At 43.8% G+C, this 17,448-nt stretch overlaps 1 protein-coding gene across 6 annotated transcripts in view; it reads left to right on the forward strand.

Moving 5' to 3' along the window:
- Positions 1-17,448, forward strand: part of AGAP1 (ArfGAP with GTPase domain, ankyrin repeat and PH domain 1) — a 304,936-nt gene that overhangs the window by 250,607 nt on the left and 36,881 nt on the right. For 3 of the 6 annotated variants that reach the window (XM_088167528.1, XM_088167525.1, XM_088167526.1), the window contains 4 exons: positions 684-761; positions 8,599-8,753; positions 10,194-10,284; positions 15,665-15,887. In XM_088167528.1, the coding sequence (XP_088023654.1) occupies positions 684-761; positions 8,599-8,753; positions 10,194-10,284; positions 15,665-15,887 (547 nt within the window). The remainder of the gene's footprint in view (positions 1-683; positions 762-8,598; positions 8,754-10,193; positions 10,285-15,664; positions 15,888-17,448) is intronic. The other 3 variants (XM_088167529.1, XM_014890724.2, XM_088167527.1) reach the window with 1 other exon arrangement.

The raw sequence follows: 17,448 nt of genomic DNA on the forward strand, positions 1-17,448 counted from the left end.
AGCCTAGGATAATGGAAAGTATCTCTGTCCACGGCAGGGGGTGGAACAAGATGAGCTTTAAGGTCCCTTCCAACCCAAACCGTTCTGGAATTTTATGATTCTAGTTCCTCTGAGCTCAGTGCTACAAAGAACATTTGTTGGTACGAGGATTTAAGGTCATTACCTTAAAAAAAGGGGGTTTAAGAGTGAACTCCAGGCACCAAGTGATCCCCACAGGCTCTTGGAGGAAAAGGAGCTCTTATCTGGCTGTGTTTTGTCTTGAATTAAATTTTACAGCATTTTACAGTAGCTGTTTCATCCAGTCCTGTATCTTTTGCACAAATACTTCCTGCCTTTTTTTTCTCCTTTTTTAACTTCTACTGGTCCATTTTGTCTATTCCAATAGCAGATCCATTTAATCTTGTCAAATCGTGTCATGTTGTGGTGACTGAAAGCAGAATCACTCTGAATACGAGGTTTTCCACATTGGCCATGGATTGCAGGGGCTGAGTGGTCCTTGTGTGTATTTTCTGTATGTGAACAGGCTCGTGCTTGTATTTTACTTCACATGCTTTTTGATGTTTCTTTTCTCCCCTTTTTCATTGAAAAAAAAATTTTTTTTTCTTCCTCCCCCTTCTTTTTTCTTTATTTTTATTCTCTTTTTTTTTTTTTTTCTCTCTTCCCCTCCTGCTTTCTGGACGCAGCCAAACGCAAAGCTTGGAAACTAAACCGTGTTGGTAGCCTGCGAAATATTTACAGCAGCAGCAGCACCAACACCGAAGGTAACAAACCCACCCCTCCCACACAAACACCTCCTCTCTCCCCCCCTTTTTTTAACCCACTTCTCCAAAATTTCGCCCTCCTGCCTCTCTCCCTTTCCCCCTGGAAATGAGATTTGCCCCAAGCATGCGTGTTTTGTTTCCACCTCGTGTTTGCAGAGTCATTCCACTTGGTCTTTTAATCTTTCTGTTCGTGTCTTTTATTTTGCCATTCATGTTCCTTTCAGTTTACTTAAATTTTGACCTTTCCCTCTAGTCGTGGAGTGGTGATGTTTAAATTACTTCAGGAACCCATTTTCTCCTTTTATTTATTTTTTTTTAAGAGATACATATATATATTTTCCCTTTCTCCATGTGGGCACTCAATGTAATATTTCCCAAGTTATTACGGTTTTTAAAAGTGTTAGTATCAGGTGTAATGATCTGTAGCCAAATACAATAGTGTGCCATGACATTTAAGTAACAATCTTAATTTGTTTTGTGCAAGCCTTCTCCATAATGCTCTTTGCAGCTCTAATCCAGAGGCGAGACAGTGCCGGGTCATTTGCATGTGCTACTCTTGCTTGTAAATTCTGGATATTGTTGTATTTCTAAAGGTCACCCGGTGCCAAAGTTCACAAATTGACTTACATTGCTTTTTTTTCCCCCCACCCAAGACAGCCGTCGTGCCTTTTGTATAATAGCACATGGAATTTTATGTATTTATTTCCCCCCCCTCCCCTCTCCACCTTCATTTGAACAACACAATTATAAACTTTCTTCTTTTATATATATATATTTTTTTTTATTATTATTACAAATGTCAAAGGTCAGAATGACTCGGAAACGAAGCAAGGAGGGGGGAGCAACCATTACCACCATCTCCAGTAGCATGGAAGAGGGATGGTGTAAGGAATAGGGAATGCAAAATAGGTCACAACTCAGTAATCTCGCTATAAGGGAGGGGGATTTTTTTTTTTCTCTTCACTTAAGTGCGAACCAAATGGGTCAAGTAATCGCGAGCGCATGCCCTAACACTAATTGACTTATTTTGGAATGATTATAACTGTAATATTTTTCTTAATGTCACTGTTTTCTGGGCTGTTGATTTTAGTGATTGCCAAGCGGTGGCATTAAATCTCTTGTAAATTTTAAATTGCATGCTATTTCTGTAAACAAGTCCCTCTGTTCACATCCTGATCATTAACCTTTGGTGATTTATATCACCGTCCTTTTTTTGCACAATTACAGCCCAGGCTGCTGGCGGGGCCTGGCTCTCCCTGCCAAAGTGTGCACAGGAAACAAAAGTGGGGTTTTATTCTAGCTTGTTAAGGCAGCCCTTTTTTTTTTAAGTATAATTTTATTTCATTTCTCAGCCTAAGTGTAAAATTACTGCGTTTCAGAGCTGCTAAACTGGCTGGTTTGATTGTTTTGTTGTCTTTTCAAATATGAAAAGACAGAAAGTCACTGTCAGATATTCATAAGTCTTAGGGTAGTCTTTTTTCCACAAACACACTTGAATAATTTTAAATTTTCTGTTTGCTGTTTATACCTCCCAGCTCAATTTTTCCTCTGATCAGGTATGTTTGTTGTTACAGGTTTAGTGCTTGAGAAGCTTGTGATTTTTTATCTACCTGTTAATGGACCGTAGCAGAGGAGCAAATATATGGAATTCCCTTGTGTTTTAAAGATGAAATTTTTTTAGGACCTGTCTAATTTGAGGAGTATTCTATCTTACTGATCAAACTAAGTACTGAAGGCACCTTGGTATGGGAACACAGTCATGCTGGCCATGGACCAAAAGGTTTTGAGACACAGCATCAAAATGAAATTCTAAAATTGGGCAAATGTATCATTTTTTTGATGTTTTACCCCCCACCCACAAGCAGGAGGTTCAATGTTCATAGCTTTGAGCTGATACTGTGAGCCTTTGTGTGAGAGCCACAATGGTGAGACATGCAAATGTGGAGTTAATGAGCACTGTAAGTATTAAAACCCACATGTTTAGATAATTATGCCTTCAAAAAAGAGAACGATGATGGGAAATGACAGTCCAGAATAACAAACCTGCTTTGGTCCTTGGCACACGCTTGCTCGGTTGCCCTCACACCTTATTTACACGCCAAAAGGTTTCCATCAGCTTCAGCCCCAACTTGAAAAGCTCTCCAATCATTTTGCACACCCTCCTGGTGTTTTTGGGTGTTCAGTGTGTGCTGCCAGGTGGGCACAGCTCAGGTGGAGGTGGAGGAAGGTGCAGCCCAGGTGCTGCACTTGTGCTGTGGGTAGGTGGTGGTGATGTCTTCTTGGGCCACCTAAAAACGGAGGCCAGACAAAAGTAAGAGAATAAAAGCGGTTAAATTTAAATTTAAATTATTGAAGGGCCTTCAGGTACATTTAGGACACACAGAGCCCCCTCAGGGGCTACACCCAAAAAATGGACGACGGGCCATGGGTTTTCACACTTTCATAACTTTGATCCATTTGCATATTGGGGGTTAATCTTCTAATTACAGCTTCAGGTAATGAAGTCATTTATCCCCAGTTTGCTGCCCCCCAACTCACTTTTGTTTACATTTCTCAGGGTCTGAGACAGTGAGGTGTCCTTGATTGCTAGGCCTGGAGAGGAATTGTTGTGTCTAACCAAAATGGCAAAATGGGAGAGCAGCAGCTGACACTGCGTATGGAGTTTAGAGTTCTACACTAAATAATTGCAGGGTTACAAATATATGCAGAGTATAAAAGCTAAAATCCTGTCTAAACTGAAATTTTAAAAAATTTTTCAACTTCTGTTGTCTTGGCACCCAAATAAAACATCGAGCCATGAGGCAGAGGGCTTCAGTGCCTTCAGCCTCTCACCAGCACTCAGATAAATGTGATACAGAACAGAGTAAAACTCTTCCAGTGGAACACAACCTTTACCAAGAGCTGTGGGCAAGCGATAGCAGAGTTCCATTGTCCTGATAAGGTTGATTTTCAAAACTAATTAGATTTAGACACTGGGTTTGGAAAGAGGAGAGAAGTATTAGCATAGCCATGCCCAGTGGGACATGGCACAAATATTTCCTTAATTGAGGCTGCTAATAAACATACTTATCTGCCAAGTGAGGGGGGTAATTCACACCGAGTGGCGAAAGGTAACCCAACCTAACGTGAGCGGGACGTAAATAACACGTTGTAAACAAATTGTGTGTTGTAAACAACTCCTGTTGCTTCCCAGGGCACCCCAGCAGCTCTTCCCTCTCCTTCTTTTGAAAGGATGAAGGGTTATGGTGCTTGAGCAGAAGAGATTTTCAGGAGAGGGAGGAGGAGGCGATGAAAAAGGAGCTTAAATAGGTCTGGGTGTTACTTGGGGCAGGCTTAGCTGGGATTCAGGCTGTAACCTCAGCTCCTGAAGGGGCTTCAGGAGCATTTGAAACACGCCCTCGATGGGGTTTTGGTGCTGCACTTGACTTCTTGTTCCTCAGAAGTGTTTCCTGTGTGAGTGGCACCACCCTCCAGATGTTCATGATGAGGTACTGTTAATTAGCAGCAGCACCAGCATCCTCTGGTATCAGACAGCTGTGTTGGGCAGAGATACAAATGCACAGCCTGCTTGCCCTGGAAGCCAGGAGATCCAGTCTTATTCCTGGTTCTGGCAAAATATTCCTAAATACCTCTTAGAAATACCTAGCTATTAATTTGTTTAAAAGGCAGCTTTTAGGATGGGTGTGATTCCTGCATGGCAGGAAGGAGCCCTTGCCTCCCGTTGATTTCCTGTGCTGAAAGGTTGGACCAGGTGATCCTTGAGGTCCCTCCCAGCCTGATCTTCTGGGATTTTGTGACTTTGAATTGTGTCCCTCACTGGTGCAAGGTGTCAGTGGTTATTTATGCAGTTCTTAATATTGAGAGTAAAATAGGGAGTGGAAGTGGTGAGACCAAGCTGATTTGTGCACTCCTGAGAGACACCAGGAGGTGTGAGTGCTTCCTCTCACATGTGTTTTCCCTACATTCCATAGACGTCAAATGGAGTTCTCTGGAACAAGTTATGGACTAATTGTATCCTGTGGTAATTTTCAGGGTGGTTTTCTAAACCTGATCTCATACACATCACAAACACATGGGTAGGGGAAGGCAGTGAAGACATGCTCTAAACATTTGTTTTTTCTTCCACAGTCTGTTGCTCCTAAGAAATTTTATCTCTTTGTTTTCCAGAAGTGGGTGGACTGTGGCAGTGTCTGTTTTTTTGGCAGAGCAAAATAAGTGTGAACTTGGGTTAAATGCAGTTGATTGTGGAAAGATGACAGTGAGAAGAGTGTTCCTGGAATCCCAGAATGATTTGTGTTGGAAAGGACCTTAAAGCCCATCTCATTCCACCCCTGCCATGGCAGGGACACCTTCCAGTATCCCAGGTAGCTCCAATCCCTGTCCAACCTGGCCTGGAACATTTCCAAGGATGGGGCAGCCACAGCTGGGCACGCTAAAATTCCCTGATTCCATGCCTGCTTCCACTAAAAGAAAAAATATTTTGTGCTTTTCCTTCCATATCATCATAATCTCACAATTTTGGCTCATTTCCCATCCCAGCCACCCTTCCCTTTTCAAAAAAAAAAAAAAAAGGGCAAAGCAAAGAACAAGAGCATTTTAGACATCTCCTGTTCATAATAACTTCCAAATGGAAGTTGGTGGCATCTGGTTCTTCACACTTTAACCCTTCCTATGCTGCCCTTCCAGGAAATAATTGATGACTGATTGGCCCATTAACCTTTTTTTCTAAAAAAAAAAAAGTTTGACAGCCTGGACTTGGTAATGAGGAGGGATTCCTGGTGAAATCAGGCTGATAGCTGAGTTGCTTGCCCCTGAGGATGCAAAATTAGCCCCGTGGGACCTCGTCTGCATAGAAACTGGACACAATTAGTGTAATATCCGGTGTTATTAATGTAGTTTGGGGTAATTGGGCAGGTTGATTTCGACAGGTTGATGGTGCTAAAATACTATTATAGTGGACCTTTCCATGAATAACTGTTAAACATGGAAAACTGTTTAATAAAATTTTGTGATTGGGCTCACAGGGATTTAAATAGCACAACCTATAATTTGACTGAAGAGTTAAAATGAACAACTTCATCCTCCTGCCTGGATTTTCCTGTTCCTGCATGCTGTGTTTAAGGACGTACAGGAACAGGTTTGTTCCTTGTCTTCTGAAGGAATTGCCTTGGGGGTGATGTGGAGCAGGCACTGCTGCTTTGTTTCACAGTTGAGCTTGGGGGAAAAAAATATTGGTGTGTTTAAGCAGAAAGAATTAGGGAAGATGTCTTCAACCAGCACAGCTTTTTGGGGAGTAAATCTGAAGCTTCAGAGGATATAGAATCATGGAATTACTAAGGTTAGAAAAGACCTACAAGATCAAGTGCAGCACTGCCAAATTCACCACTAATCCATGTCCCCAGGTGTCTCATTCACAGATCTTTTAAAGCCCTCCAGGGATGGGGACTCCAAACCTCCCTGGGCAGCCCCTTCCAGTGCCTGAGCACCCTTCCCATGGGGAAATTCCTGCTGCTGTCCACCCTGACCTCCCCTGGCCCAGCCTGAAGCCGTTCCCTCTCCTCCTGTCCCTGTTCCCTGGGAGCAGATCCCAAATCCCCCCGGCTGTCCCCTCCTGTCAGGGAGTTGTGCAGAGCCACAAGAGCCCCCCTGAGCCTCCTTTTCTCCAGGCTGAGCCCCTTTTCCAGCTCCCTCAGCCCCTCCTGGGGCTCCAGCTCAGTTTTCTTCTCTGGACCTCAAAATGTCCTTCCAGCCCCACCTGAAAACGTGCTGCAGCTCTCCTGGGCTTGTTTCTGCTGTGCAAACCATGTATGTGTGATCAGCATTATTAAAGAGGAGATCAAATGATTCAGTGGTGCTGCAGAGACCTTAACTGTGTTGTCCTACAGGAGACCGTGCACAGGACTAAATGTAACTTCATTTATTGTGGAGTAGTTCCTCTTTAGCTCTTCCTCATGAAACCCTGAAAGCTGTGCTTGATAAACGAGGCTGTGTGCATGATTTATTCATGGCATTTTGGATAATGTTTGTTACCTGTTTGTTTGGAACACGGTGTAGCTGAAATGGAGCAGTTGTAGCTGTGCAGTTGCATCTTTCATTTTGACCCAAAGTGAATGACATGGAGCTATGTCAGGGCAGGGTTTAGGCTGGATTTTAGGATGAGGTTCTTCCCCCAGAGGGTGCTGGGCACTGCCCAGGCTCCCCAGGGAATGGGCACAGCCCCAGAGCTCCAGGAGTGTTTGGACAATGCTCTCAGGGATGCACAGGGTGGGATTGATGGGGTGTCTGTGCAGGGCCAGGGCTTGGATTTGGATCTTTCTGGATCTCTTCGAACTCTGGATATTCCATGATTTCTTTTCCCACTTACCCCATGCACCATTTTTCAGTAAAACTTCAGGTACCTTCCTGCACCTGAAAATAACCTTCTGCTCTGTGTTTATCCCCCACCTCAAGATGCTAAGTCACCTCCTGCTGTTTTTGAGGAATCCTTAGAGCAGTGCAGGTGCTGGCCTTGCTGACATGGAGCTTATCCAAGAAAACCCCTTGTCCCAGAGCCTGGGAACACAGCTGCCAGCGGGCAGCAGTGCTGTCTTAAAATCTGGTGCTGGATTTGTCCCTGCTCTTTGTATGTTTATGGATGATGAGGGAACACAGTCGTGTCATGGCTCTGAATATATAATAAGTCATTATCGGACAAAATGTTCTCTCTGAAGCTCGTTATGGCTGATGTTCACCAGAATTTTGTGCTCTATTATTCTTTTCCTTTCATGCTTCGTGCCAGCCCTTCCCAATTGCACTTACTCTGTTTCAGCTTCCTTGATTTTTTTTAATTTGGCATTGGTGTCCCATGTGTAAGTATGGGGTGCATGTCCATTTATTTCAGTTCTGCTGGTATTTCCGTGTGCTGCTCCTCTGGCCTGAATACTTGTCCTTCTCCTCCAATAGCCCTAAGGATATTTCACTGACCCTCTCTCCTGGCTTCTCAGATCATTTTCTCATCTCCCTTGTCGGACGTGGATGTTGAATAGGTTGAACTGATTTTAATCCTGTATTACAGCCCAGTAATTATTATTATCTCAGTATTTATGCTGTAGAGGAGAAAATGTCCACATCTGCTTTAATGTATCTGTGCTTGTAAAAAATGCTTGAAAGAGGGTAAATTGTTACATTTTCTGTATTGTCCGCTCTTTGTGGTCCGTTCATCTTTTATTTTGTGGCACCCTTTGATTTTTACATTATGCAGCTTTTAGCACCTCAGGCTTAAATCTAAATGATGCTTGTTGGCCACTTTATGTTTGATTAAGGTAGAGACTCGATTCCAAACTCACAAACACAAGGACTGAGCATTTACTCAAACCAGTGCTTTATCTGCATGGCATTTGGAGAGCAAAAGCAGTGGATCCTGGTTGTTTCCTACTGCACTCTGCAGGGCAGGATCCAGCCTCAAACCTCATGTCCAGACCTGCAGTTACAGGATTTGCACAATCCCAGAATGGTTTGGATTGGAAGGGGCCTTCAAGATTATCCAGTCCCACCCTTTGCCATGGGCAGGGACACCTTCCATTAGCTCAGGGTGCTCCAAGCCCCAGTGTCCAACCTGGCTTTGGACACTCCCAGGGATCCAGGGGCAGCCACAGCTTCTCTGGGCACCCTGTGCTAGGGCCTGCCCACCCTCACAGGGACAAATTTCTGCCCAATAGTTCATCTACGTCTACCCTCCTTCAGCTTAAAGCCACTGTGTAACAGAAGATGTTATAATCAACCAAGGTTGTTTCAGCTACTTTCCATCATCCTTAATTTAATCTTTTATTTCTATTGCATTTTTTGTTGTTTTTCCCAGAACAAGAGGAAAACTTTGAGTTTATCATCGTCTCTCTCACGGGCCAGACTTGGCACTTCGAAGCAACCACCTACGAAGAGAGGGACGCGTGGGTCCAAGCCATAGAGAGCCAGATCCTGGCCAGTTTACAGTCCTGTGAGAGCAGCAAGAACAAGGTATGGAGCACAGAGTGCTGCTGGCAATGAGCCGCACAGCCCTGCAGGGCTTGGGTGGGCATTAGGATGACAGCAAACTCTGAATTTGAAGCCTGTGCTCCTCGAAATATGTGTGTGTGTGTTACCCCCACAGCTGAGCAGGGGAACTTCCTGAGGGAAGAACTTGGCCTGGGAGGAGCAGCTTTCCCCCTTGGAATGCTTCCCTTTGATTACAGAAGGAATCTGCTCACCTTTCCTGTAAAAACAAATGTTTAAAATCTGAGATGTCTTCAGCCAATGCTCATTTTTGGGAGAACTTCGGTGTCTTGAGTGCAGGTGTCTGTAAATACTTTGCAGGAGAGGGTAAGGTGCTGAGTGGTGATTGAGGGAGAGAAATGGCCAATAATTGTCCAGAGCTGTAGATCCTTTAATATTACCCATCTAACAGTTGTCTTTCGTGATTTTACACTGCAAGGAAGCGACTCATATTTTTAAATGAATGCCTGCTTTCATTGTCCTGGTGTGCCAGGGTAGATCAAACACCAGTAATTAGCATCATCATAACACAATTTACTTCCCATTTCGTGTTAAAAAATGGGTTTATTTCCAACATATATTGCTGAGATGGAGGAAGAATCACAGCTTACATGTTTCTTGCTTTGCATGGGTTCACATATTTTGATATGTGTGTGTTATCAGAGCACAGAAGGGGAAGTTTGTACATTAACACCTACATAAAAGGATTAATACAAAAGGATAAAGAGTGGCTGGGCAATGGCTCAGAGAGGTTTTTCTCACTGGGTTCCCAAAGCATATCAGAAGAACTGGCTGGAACAGCAAAGTGCAGTTGACTGGACACGTTTAGCAGGTGTCCCATGGAAGTTGTGTCACCATGTGGATATCCACAAGTCCTGCCTAAATCACTTAAATCACACCTCAGGGAGCCCTCAAGGCAGTTTAGTTGGGTAGAGCTGACCTGCCTGCATATCAGGAGAGTCTCCCCAAGCAGAGGTCACAGGCAGGTCATCGTGGGGAGCATTTAAACAGGAGCCACCGGGTGAAATCTCACCTCTGGATGATGAAAAAGTTCCAGCTGCTTCTGCAAACCATCCCTTAGTCTTCATTAGCACCAGCACACACACCAAAAAAGGAAATTGATATTGTAAAATAATATTCTTATCTCATTTATCTCAAGAAGCAAACCTACAGTGTGGCTGGTGCTCTTGGGAAGAGCAGGGCTCATTCCCAAGCTTGATTTGCCTCTGTAAGAGTCCAGGCTGGAGACCCCAGAAGTCGTGGAGATGCCAAAGATGCTCCTTGAGAGGCAAATCAAGACTTGAGGTTCCTTCATCGACCTTGGTCTGAGCTTTGGGGTTTGTTGTTCATTCAGCTGACACTTGTGTCATTTGGGGTTTTTTTGGGTCCTTGCTTGCTGCTCATTGCTGTTTCTGCCTCCCACAGTCACGGCTGACGAGCCAGAACGAGGCCATGGCCCTGCAGTCCATCAGGAACATCAGAGGCAATTCCCACTGCGTGGACTGCGAGGCACAGAGTGAGTGCAGCACCTGACTCCAGCTCTGACCCCTTCTCCTTGGCCAGCACCTGGGAGACACCCAGCCCTGCCCTCCCTGCTGAGACATCCCCTCTATTGTTTGCACATTTCTGCTTCCTTAAGGAGTTTGCTTAACCATACTTGTTTGATCTTAATATATGCTCGATATCTGCCACATCAAGTGCATCCTAATTTTTTCCCCTCCTTGTTCCACGTTGAATGTTTGCATTTCTGTACTTCCCTTCAAAAAAAAAAGGCAAAAAGTTTGCTGTTTGGCATCAGTCTCTTCCATTTTCCTCCTGTTTTGCATGGTGAGGGCACATGTGCCATGGTAATATTTTCAAAGAGGTAGAGATTGATTGCTGGTTTTTTGGTTTGGTTTTTTAGGCTTGCTTGTCAGAAGAAACCAAAGTCATTGCTCATTATATCTGGATACTAGAAAACTGATTTGGGATTTTTTTTTCTTCCCCTTTGTGTTTCTTCCCCCCCCTTTTTTTTTTATTTTTTAAAACATATACGTAGTGTTCAGAAGAGTGTTCTCAGGAATACTTTGAGCTGTGCTTCACCTCACTAACCCCGACTGAGGCCATTATTCTGGTGCTCTTTAGTTCCAGGGGTTTGCAACAAAGCCACAGAAAGGAAGTTCTCTTGCTCTAAAGCAATTAGTTGTAGGAGCTGAAGGACTGAGAAGTTGTACATTTTTATTTCTTGGATATTTGGAAGTCAGAACTTTCCTTGCAATTTTTAGACATGCTTAAAATGGAAAAATACTCATTTATTTTTCTTCAGGTGTGATTTTCACTTTTAAAGATTGTCCGCTTGGGATCTTGACTCCTGGTCTCAGCCATTCTGACACTCCAGTGTAAAAAGAACATTTGTACACAAGTGCAGGTGCTTTTGCACCAATAATTTGGTCTCTGCTTTCACTCTAAGTGATTCAGCACGTGCTAAACCAGGGAAAAGCTTGTTTTGAGTGGTGTTCTAGCACCTGGAGCCCAAAGTGAGTCTTATATATTAGTGTGCTTTCTTAGTGACCTGGCAGTCATTGAGATTTCCCCCAAAGCTTTAATGCAGCTCAGGAGGAAGGCAGGAAGGGTGGTGTGCTGTGGATGAGGAGGGGGGGGTCTGAGAGTGACCTACATGGATATTTAGCTTATTTGAAATCTTCACTGCTGCCTCTGAGCAGCCCACGGTGGGAGCAGTGCTGAGTCCTGCTCCACTGGGGGTGGCATTTTCCTAGCCTTGCTAGAGAAATATTTACAAAATACACAAATATATTATATTTTTATATATATATGGGGGGGGGGAGGTTATATGATACATCTATAAGATGCAATCCCTTCAGTGCAGGCAGCTTCCTTGCCCACAACATCCTTCTGATCCAGCTCAGCTCTACCCAGACTCCACACTATCCCCAGGGCTCATTTCTCTCCCCAGCCATGCACCCATCCCAGGATTTATGCAGCCAGGCTGGATGTTTAATCAGGAGAACGCTCATGCAAGAAAGCAGTGGTCTTTTTTTTTCTCTTTTGGAGGTCCCCGTTCCCCCCCGCCCCCCCCCAACCAATTTGGTTTTCAGCCAGATTGCTCATGGGTCAAGCTGGCCCCCCAATAATGGTGCCAGCACCAGGGATGTGCCAGGAACACATTGCTGGGAGAGGGCAGAGTGGAACAGCCCATTTTGGCAACACTCTGTCATGTAGCTTTTGCAGGGGGATGATTTTGAAATCTCAGCTGGACTTGCTTGTATTCTCAGAGATGATTTATACCCTCTTTGACTCCTCTTGCTGTTTGACCTTCCTGATTTTAAGGCCACTGTCATTCCTTTGGAAAAATGTGAGATATTTCCAAAGCAATGGATCTTAAAATGTAAACACACACACAGGAGATGAACCTCAGACTGCTGCTTTTTCTGCAGGGCTTGGCTTTATTCCCTTGCTTTCCTTCCTGCCTTGCCTGGGCAGGTCCTTACCCCCAGAGCACTTAACATCACAAACGCCAGCACTCCGTGGAACTCTCACGCTGTTTGCGTCTCCACAGAGCCAGATGTTTGGGAGCACAGGAGTGTGAGATCTTGCCATCCCTCAGCTCTATTCAGGAGCCATCAATCTTCCACTTCAGAAGTCTCATTCTTCCTCTTTCTGGAGCTCTTTGCCTTTTGAGCACTTGATGCAGCACTTTGTTTCACTGGGGAATTCTGCCTTGTTGGATGTTAATCCAGCAGCTGTGTGCTGCCAGCATTCCGGCCCTCTGGCAGCCTCCAGCTAAAATTATTCAATACTCTCCTTTTAACATTCCCATCCCAGAGCAAGAGAAGAGGCAAAGTGCTCTTCAGGAGCTGGAGTTTGTACCCAAGATCTGATTTCATGTTTGAAAAGGAGACTGATGTTGCCTTTTCCCCAAGCAGTGGAGTCCCAGTGCTGACTTTGTCTGGAGAAGCCACCCAAGGTGATCCAGTTGTTTAGGCAAACGCAGATGAATTTCTGGATTTTGGTTCTGCCAGAGGATAAATATGAGTCAAGATATCTGGAGAACATGGAGCATCTTGGAACATCATGGAACAGGTCTTTGCTGTTGTATAAGAAAATAAGGGAGGGTTTAAAAGCATGGATTCTCATCCTGAGTTTTCCAGGCCAGGAGCCTGATCACTTACTCTGGTGTATTTTGTACTTGAAAACCAAGCACTGAGATAATAATTTGGGCAATCTTGTCCTACCTATCACAAAGTTCAATTTTTCATGCAGAACAGGAAAAAAACCCCAAAACTCACAAAGTATAGGAATTCTCTCTCTTCTGCTGTAACTCGAGATGCCTTCACCCCTGCTTCTTCTTTCCCTGGCTCTCCTCCTCCTCCCAACAATTCCCTCTGTTCAGCCCAGGGATATCTTACAGCTGCTGACTCAGGAAGGTTCAGCCTTTCATCAGCTTCCTTGGATGCAGAGGGATGAAGGAGACACTGGGGAGAGGTTATCCTCCTGGGAGAATTTTCACCTCCAAATGGTGAAGCTGATTGAGGTGCAAGTCAGAGCAGGGAAGAGGTTTTCAGGGAGAGAGGGAGCCAAGTGTTTTTGAGAATATGAGCAGCTGAAAATTGTAATCTGGATATATTCAGTGGTGCTAAAAAGCTCATTTTTGGTGGACCAATTTTAAACAAAGCAACCTCTATCTGCGCTGAGTGGACTTTTTCTTCCTTTTACCGTGATGTCCATGCCTGCCACATGCTTGTGAGCCTCCTCCAATTCAGATTTACTCACCATCAGCAGGAAAAGGGAGCTGGGTTTGTATCATCTTGAAAGTAAAAAAAAACCCCAACTTTGAATAGTTACAGCTTTCTAACCACCTGTGGTGTTGAACTGGTGATAACAATTTTCATTTCTGTGAGGAACTCAGCCCTTGTCTTTCCTCATTTGCTGCTTTCCCACTCAGCTGTGTGTTGGCAGACTGTTGAAATTGAAAATAATATCTTGGTAAAATTTAATGGAACTTTTTAGAATTTAGTGGTTGTTGTTTTGGGTGACTCCTTCAGTCCCTTCACTCTTTCAGTAGCAGTGCTGGCAACTGAGAGGCTCTTCCAACCTAAAGCATTCTGTGGTGCTTTGAAGCAGGTGAATATTTAAAGAATGTTTTCAGTACAAGATGCACTACATGTGCTTCAAGTAGAGAGGTATTTGGGAGTGAGGTCAGGTCCTTAACACCAGTTCTGTCAGAATAATTGGAATAATCTAAGTTGATATTCCATTCTCTTGCTTCATTCTGAGTTCATGCCTCTTAGAGCTCATTGCACTTTGAATTTTTGTGAGGATAACCCTGGCCTTTGCAGGTCAGGGGTTTTCATCCCAGTCACAGTTTGCAAATTTCAAATTATTACTTGCTGTGTTCAAATTTATACCAACAAATTGCGATTTTGGGTTTTTTTTAGTGTGTTTCAGATACACCACTGGTTCCCCCACTGGCAAAACAACAATGGAGGTATCTGAAGAATTATGGAATTAAAGGAGTTTGTTGTAGTTGTTGATCAGCAGCTTGGAAAGCATGGCAGGAGTTTGGTCTCACTTGATTTTTTTGAGAGCTGAAATGCTGTGTATGTATAATGTAGATATTAAATTATGTATGATATAAGACTTGGTATGGACAGGAACTTTTAAATCAAAGAAGTGTTTTTCTGCTCAAGTGGAGTAAGATGGGGGAATTTTTCTTCTTGGTTGCATTTTTCTATTTCAATGGACTGGTTAAAAAATGTGAGTCAATGCCTTCAGTGAAATGTGGGACTTCACAATTAAAATTATGAGCTTTCCATTCCTATTTTTTGTCCAAACATGACACAGCAAAGAGCTAGAAAATGTTTTGTTTCCACATATTCTGGCTGCCAGAAATAGCTTTTCAGTTGTGGGTTACACAAAGTCGAGACAAGTCTTTGGATGAATTTTTCAGAATGGAAGGAAACACTGGAAATTCATTTTCTCTGAACTCCAAATTTTGTTTAGGTAGGAATAAGAATTGCCTGCCCTCTTAATTAATCCCCGTTTTCCTGCTTGGCGTCTGGGGTAGTTCTTTGGGGTGCACAGAGTAAGGCATGAAGAAAAGATCTGACAGCAGGGGGTTAGAAAAAAAACAACAAAAATTCCTCTCGTGTCTTCACTTGCATTGTTAAGGTGAATGTTTGTTGGAGAGAAGGTAATCCATACAAATCTAGATTTAAATTGCACAGGACAGTGGCAAAAGTGTTCTAAACCATGTTGGGAAATGGAATTTCCCATCTTGTGTCAGGTTTGTCCCAGTCTCACCCTTCGTGGGGCTGTTCTGGGTGGGTGGAATCCTTCTGGTCCATGCCCCAGAACTGGGGCTGTTCCAAGTGGGACATTTCCATCTTGGTGTTCATTTCCCTGATTTTGGAGATGGGAGAAGACTCAGATGGAAGAGCCACACGTAGCTGGTGGTGTCAGTGGTTATTGAGGGAGCTGATGTAGTTAGCATGAGATAATTGTTTCTAGGCTCTATTTTTTTTTCTCCTTTTTTCCTTTCAACTGGCTATGAGCAGCTCTGGCTTTCCAAGGAGGGGCTTTCTTCACTGCTTTGTCACCATGGTTATATTTCCTTTGGTTATATTCTCCAAAGTGGTTCTATTCTCCTTTCCCCTCTGATTCACAGGGGTTTTTTGATTGCAGTTGGAGTGATACATCTTTGATGACACCACACTTTATTTTTCTTTCCTCCTTGAGGTTTTCTCCAAAGGGTTGGCATCTCCACTGACCCTGGACAACCTCCCAGCTGTGCTTTAGGACAAAACAGCCCCAGAGCCAAAACCTTCAGGCACAAAGAGCAGCTAGGAAGTTCTGTTGGGTGTCCCCTTGTCCTAATTGCTGTGTCCCTTGTCCTGCAGACCCCGACTGGGCCAGCCTGAACCTGGGAGCCCTCATGTGCATCGAGTGCTCAGGGATCCACCGCAACCTCGGCACGCACCTGTCCCGGGTGCGCTCCCTGGACCTGGACGATTGGCCCCTCGAGCTCATCAAGGTCATGTCAGCCATTGGCAACGAGCTGGCCAACAGTGTGTGGGAGGAGAACAGCCAAGGCCACGTCAAGCCTTCCTCAGACTCCACCAGGTGGGTTTTGGCTCGCTCCACCTCGCCCAGCGCACGATGCTGCCGCTTGAAATTGTCCCCTGTGGAAAAATCATTCTTTGTATCCTCACTGCCTGCCCTGAGAGAACGTGTGGCAGAGTCGGGGTGGCAAAAGTTGAGTGGCCTTGGTACTTTCTCGCTCTCAGGAAGGTTTCCTCAGCAGCTCTGCAGTTTTCTGTTCACTGGGAGATGGAAACCTCCCACCTGCTTCTTCCTCCATCTAAATTATCCTGTCATGTTCTCCTTTGTCTCGGTGGGCCACAAAGTTCCTGCCTCTTGGACTATCAGTTTGCCATTAATAATCTCCCTTCAGAGTTTCAGGGAGTTTGTACCTGGCTGTCAGGTCTTTGGTTCTGCTCAGGGCTGTTCAAAGTCCTACTCGCCATGGACTTGATTACTTTTTTTGTGTGTGTGATTTAAGTGAAACCATGAGCTGCTGGGGGATGTTTCCTTTGAGAACAGCATTTTACCTGCCTCTCATAGCTCCACACAGTGAAAATCTTCATGTGATGTGTTGTCCTACCTAAAACTGGGGGGTTTTATGCTTAATTAATCTGATCAGTGTCAAAGACAGATGTTTTGAGAATACTTTCTCCGGTTTTGGATCAGGTGGAAGGATCACTGTACCTGCAGTGGAGGGCTGGGTTTGTGCTGTTGTGTGCAATGAAGTCAACTGTTTCTTATTGCATTACTTCGTTAGCCCTGAAAAATGAATTTGTGGTGCCACCTTTGGTTCATCTTCGAGAATGAAGCCACTACATTAATCAGGCTACTTAGATGAATGGCTGTGCATTTTAAAGTGCTCAGGGAGCCTCAAAGAGAGGTTTTGTTTCAGGCAGAAATGGGATGTCTGCTCTATACCTGTGTATTATTAGATACAATGATTTCATCAAGTAGATTGAAATGAACTTTCAGTCATTACTATCACTTTAATACAGAGATTTTATATTCTTGCACCTCACAGATATATGTTGCTCCTTACTACTGAGGTGAGATGGAGCAATAGTTCTAAACACCTGAAAGGAAAATGCTTGCACACAATTGGAATTCTGTTCAAAAAAAGAAAAATCACATTATTTCAGTAGTCGTATAATAAACATTATGAAAAATCTAAAATCCATGTGGCTGTAATGAAGAGACCGCCATCCATTTCAATTAATAATTCTTTTGGGATTGAATTTTACTTCTAGAAAATCAGCTTTTTTCTCTTAGTATTTCATACTCAGGGCTTATTTTAATTCTCCTACTTTGTTTCTGTGCATCTTAATGGTTATATTCAGCTGATTCTGATTGGCACTGATACCACTGCACTTTCTTTCCTGCACTGCAACATTTTTGGACAAAAAGATTCATTTTATAAATAGGATTTTCTAGCTCTGTGTCCAGGTTCACACTTATGTGATAGAAGAGGTACTAGAAAAAGTAGAATTAGGATGATGTGGAAATTTTCCCACAAAGCAATTGCAATCTTTGCTGCTCCCATTCCTCTGCTGTTTGCAGCAGGGACTGAAATGCAATTTTTCACGTAAATACCAGAAAGGTC

The sequence above is a fragment of the Sturnus vulgaris genome, chromosome 7 (assembly GCF_052056855.1).
Source record: "Sturnus vulgaris isolate bStuVul1 chromosome 7, bStuVul1.hap1, whole genome shotgun sequence".
In the NCBI taxonomy this organism is placed as follows: domain Eukaryota; kingdom Metazoa; phylum Chordata; class Aves; order Passeriformes; family Sturnidae; genus Sturnus; species Sturnus vulgaris.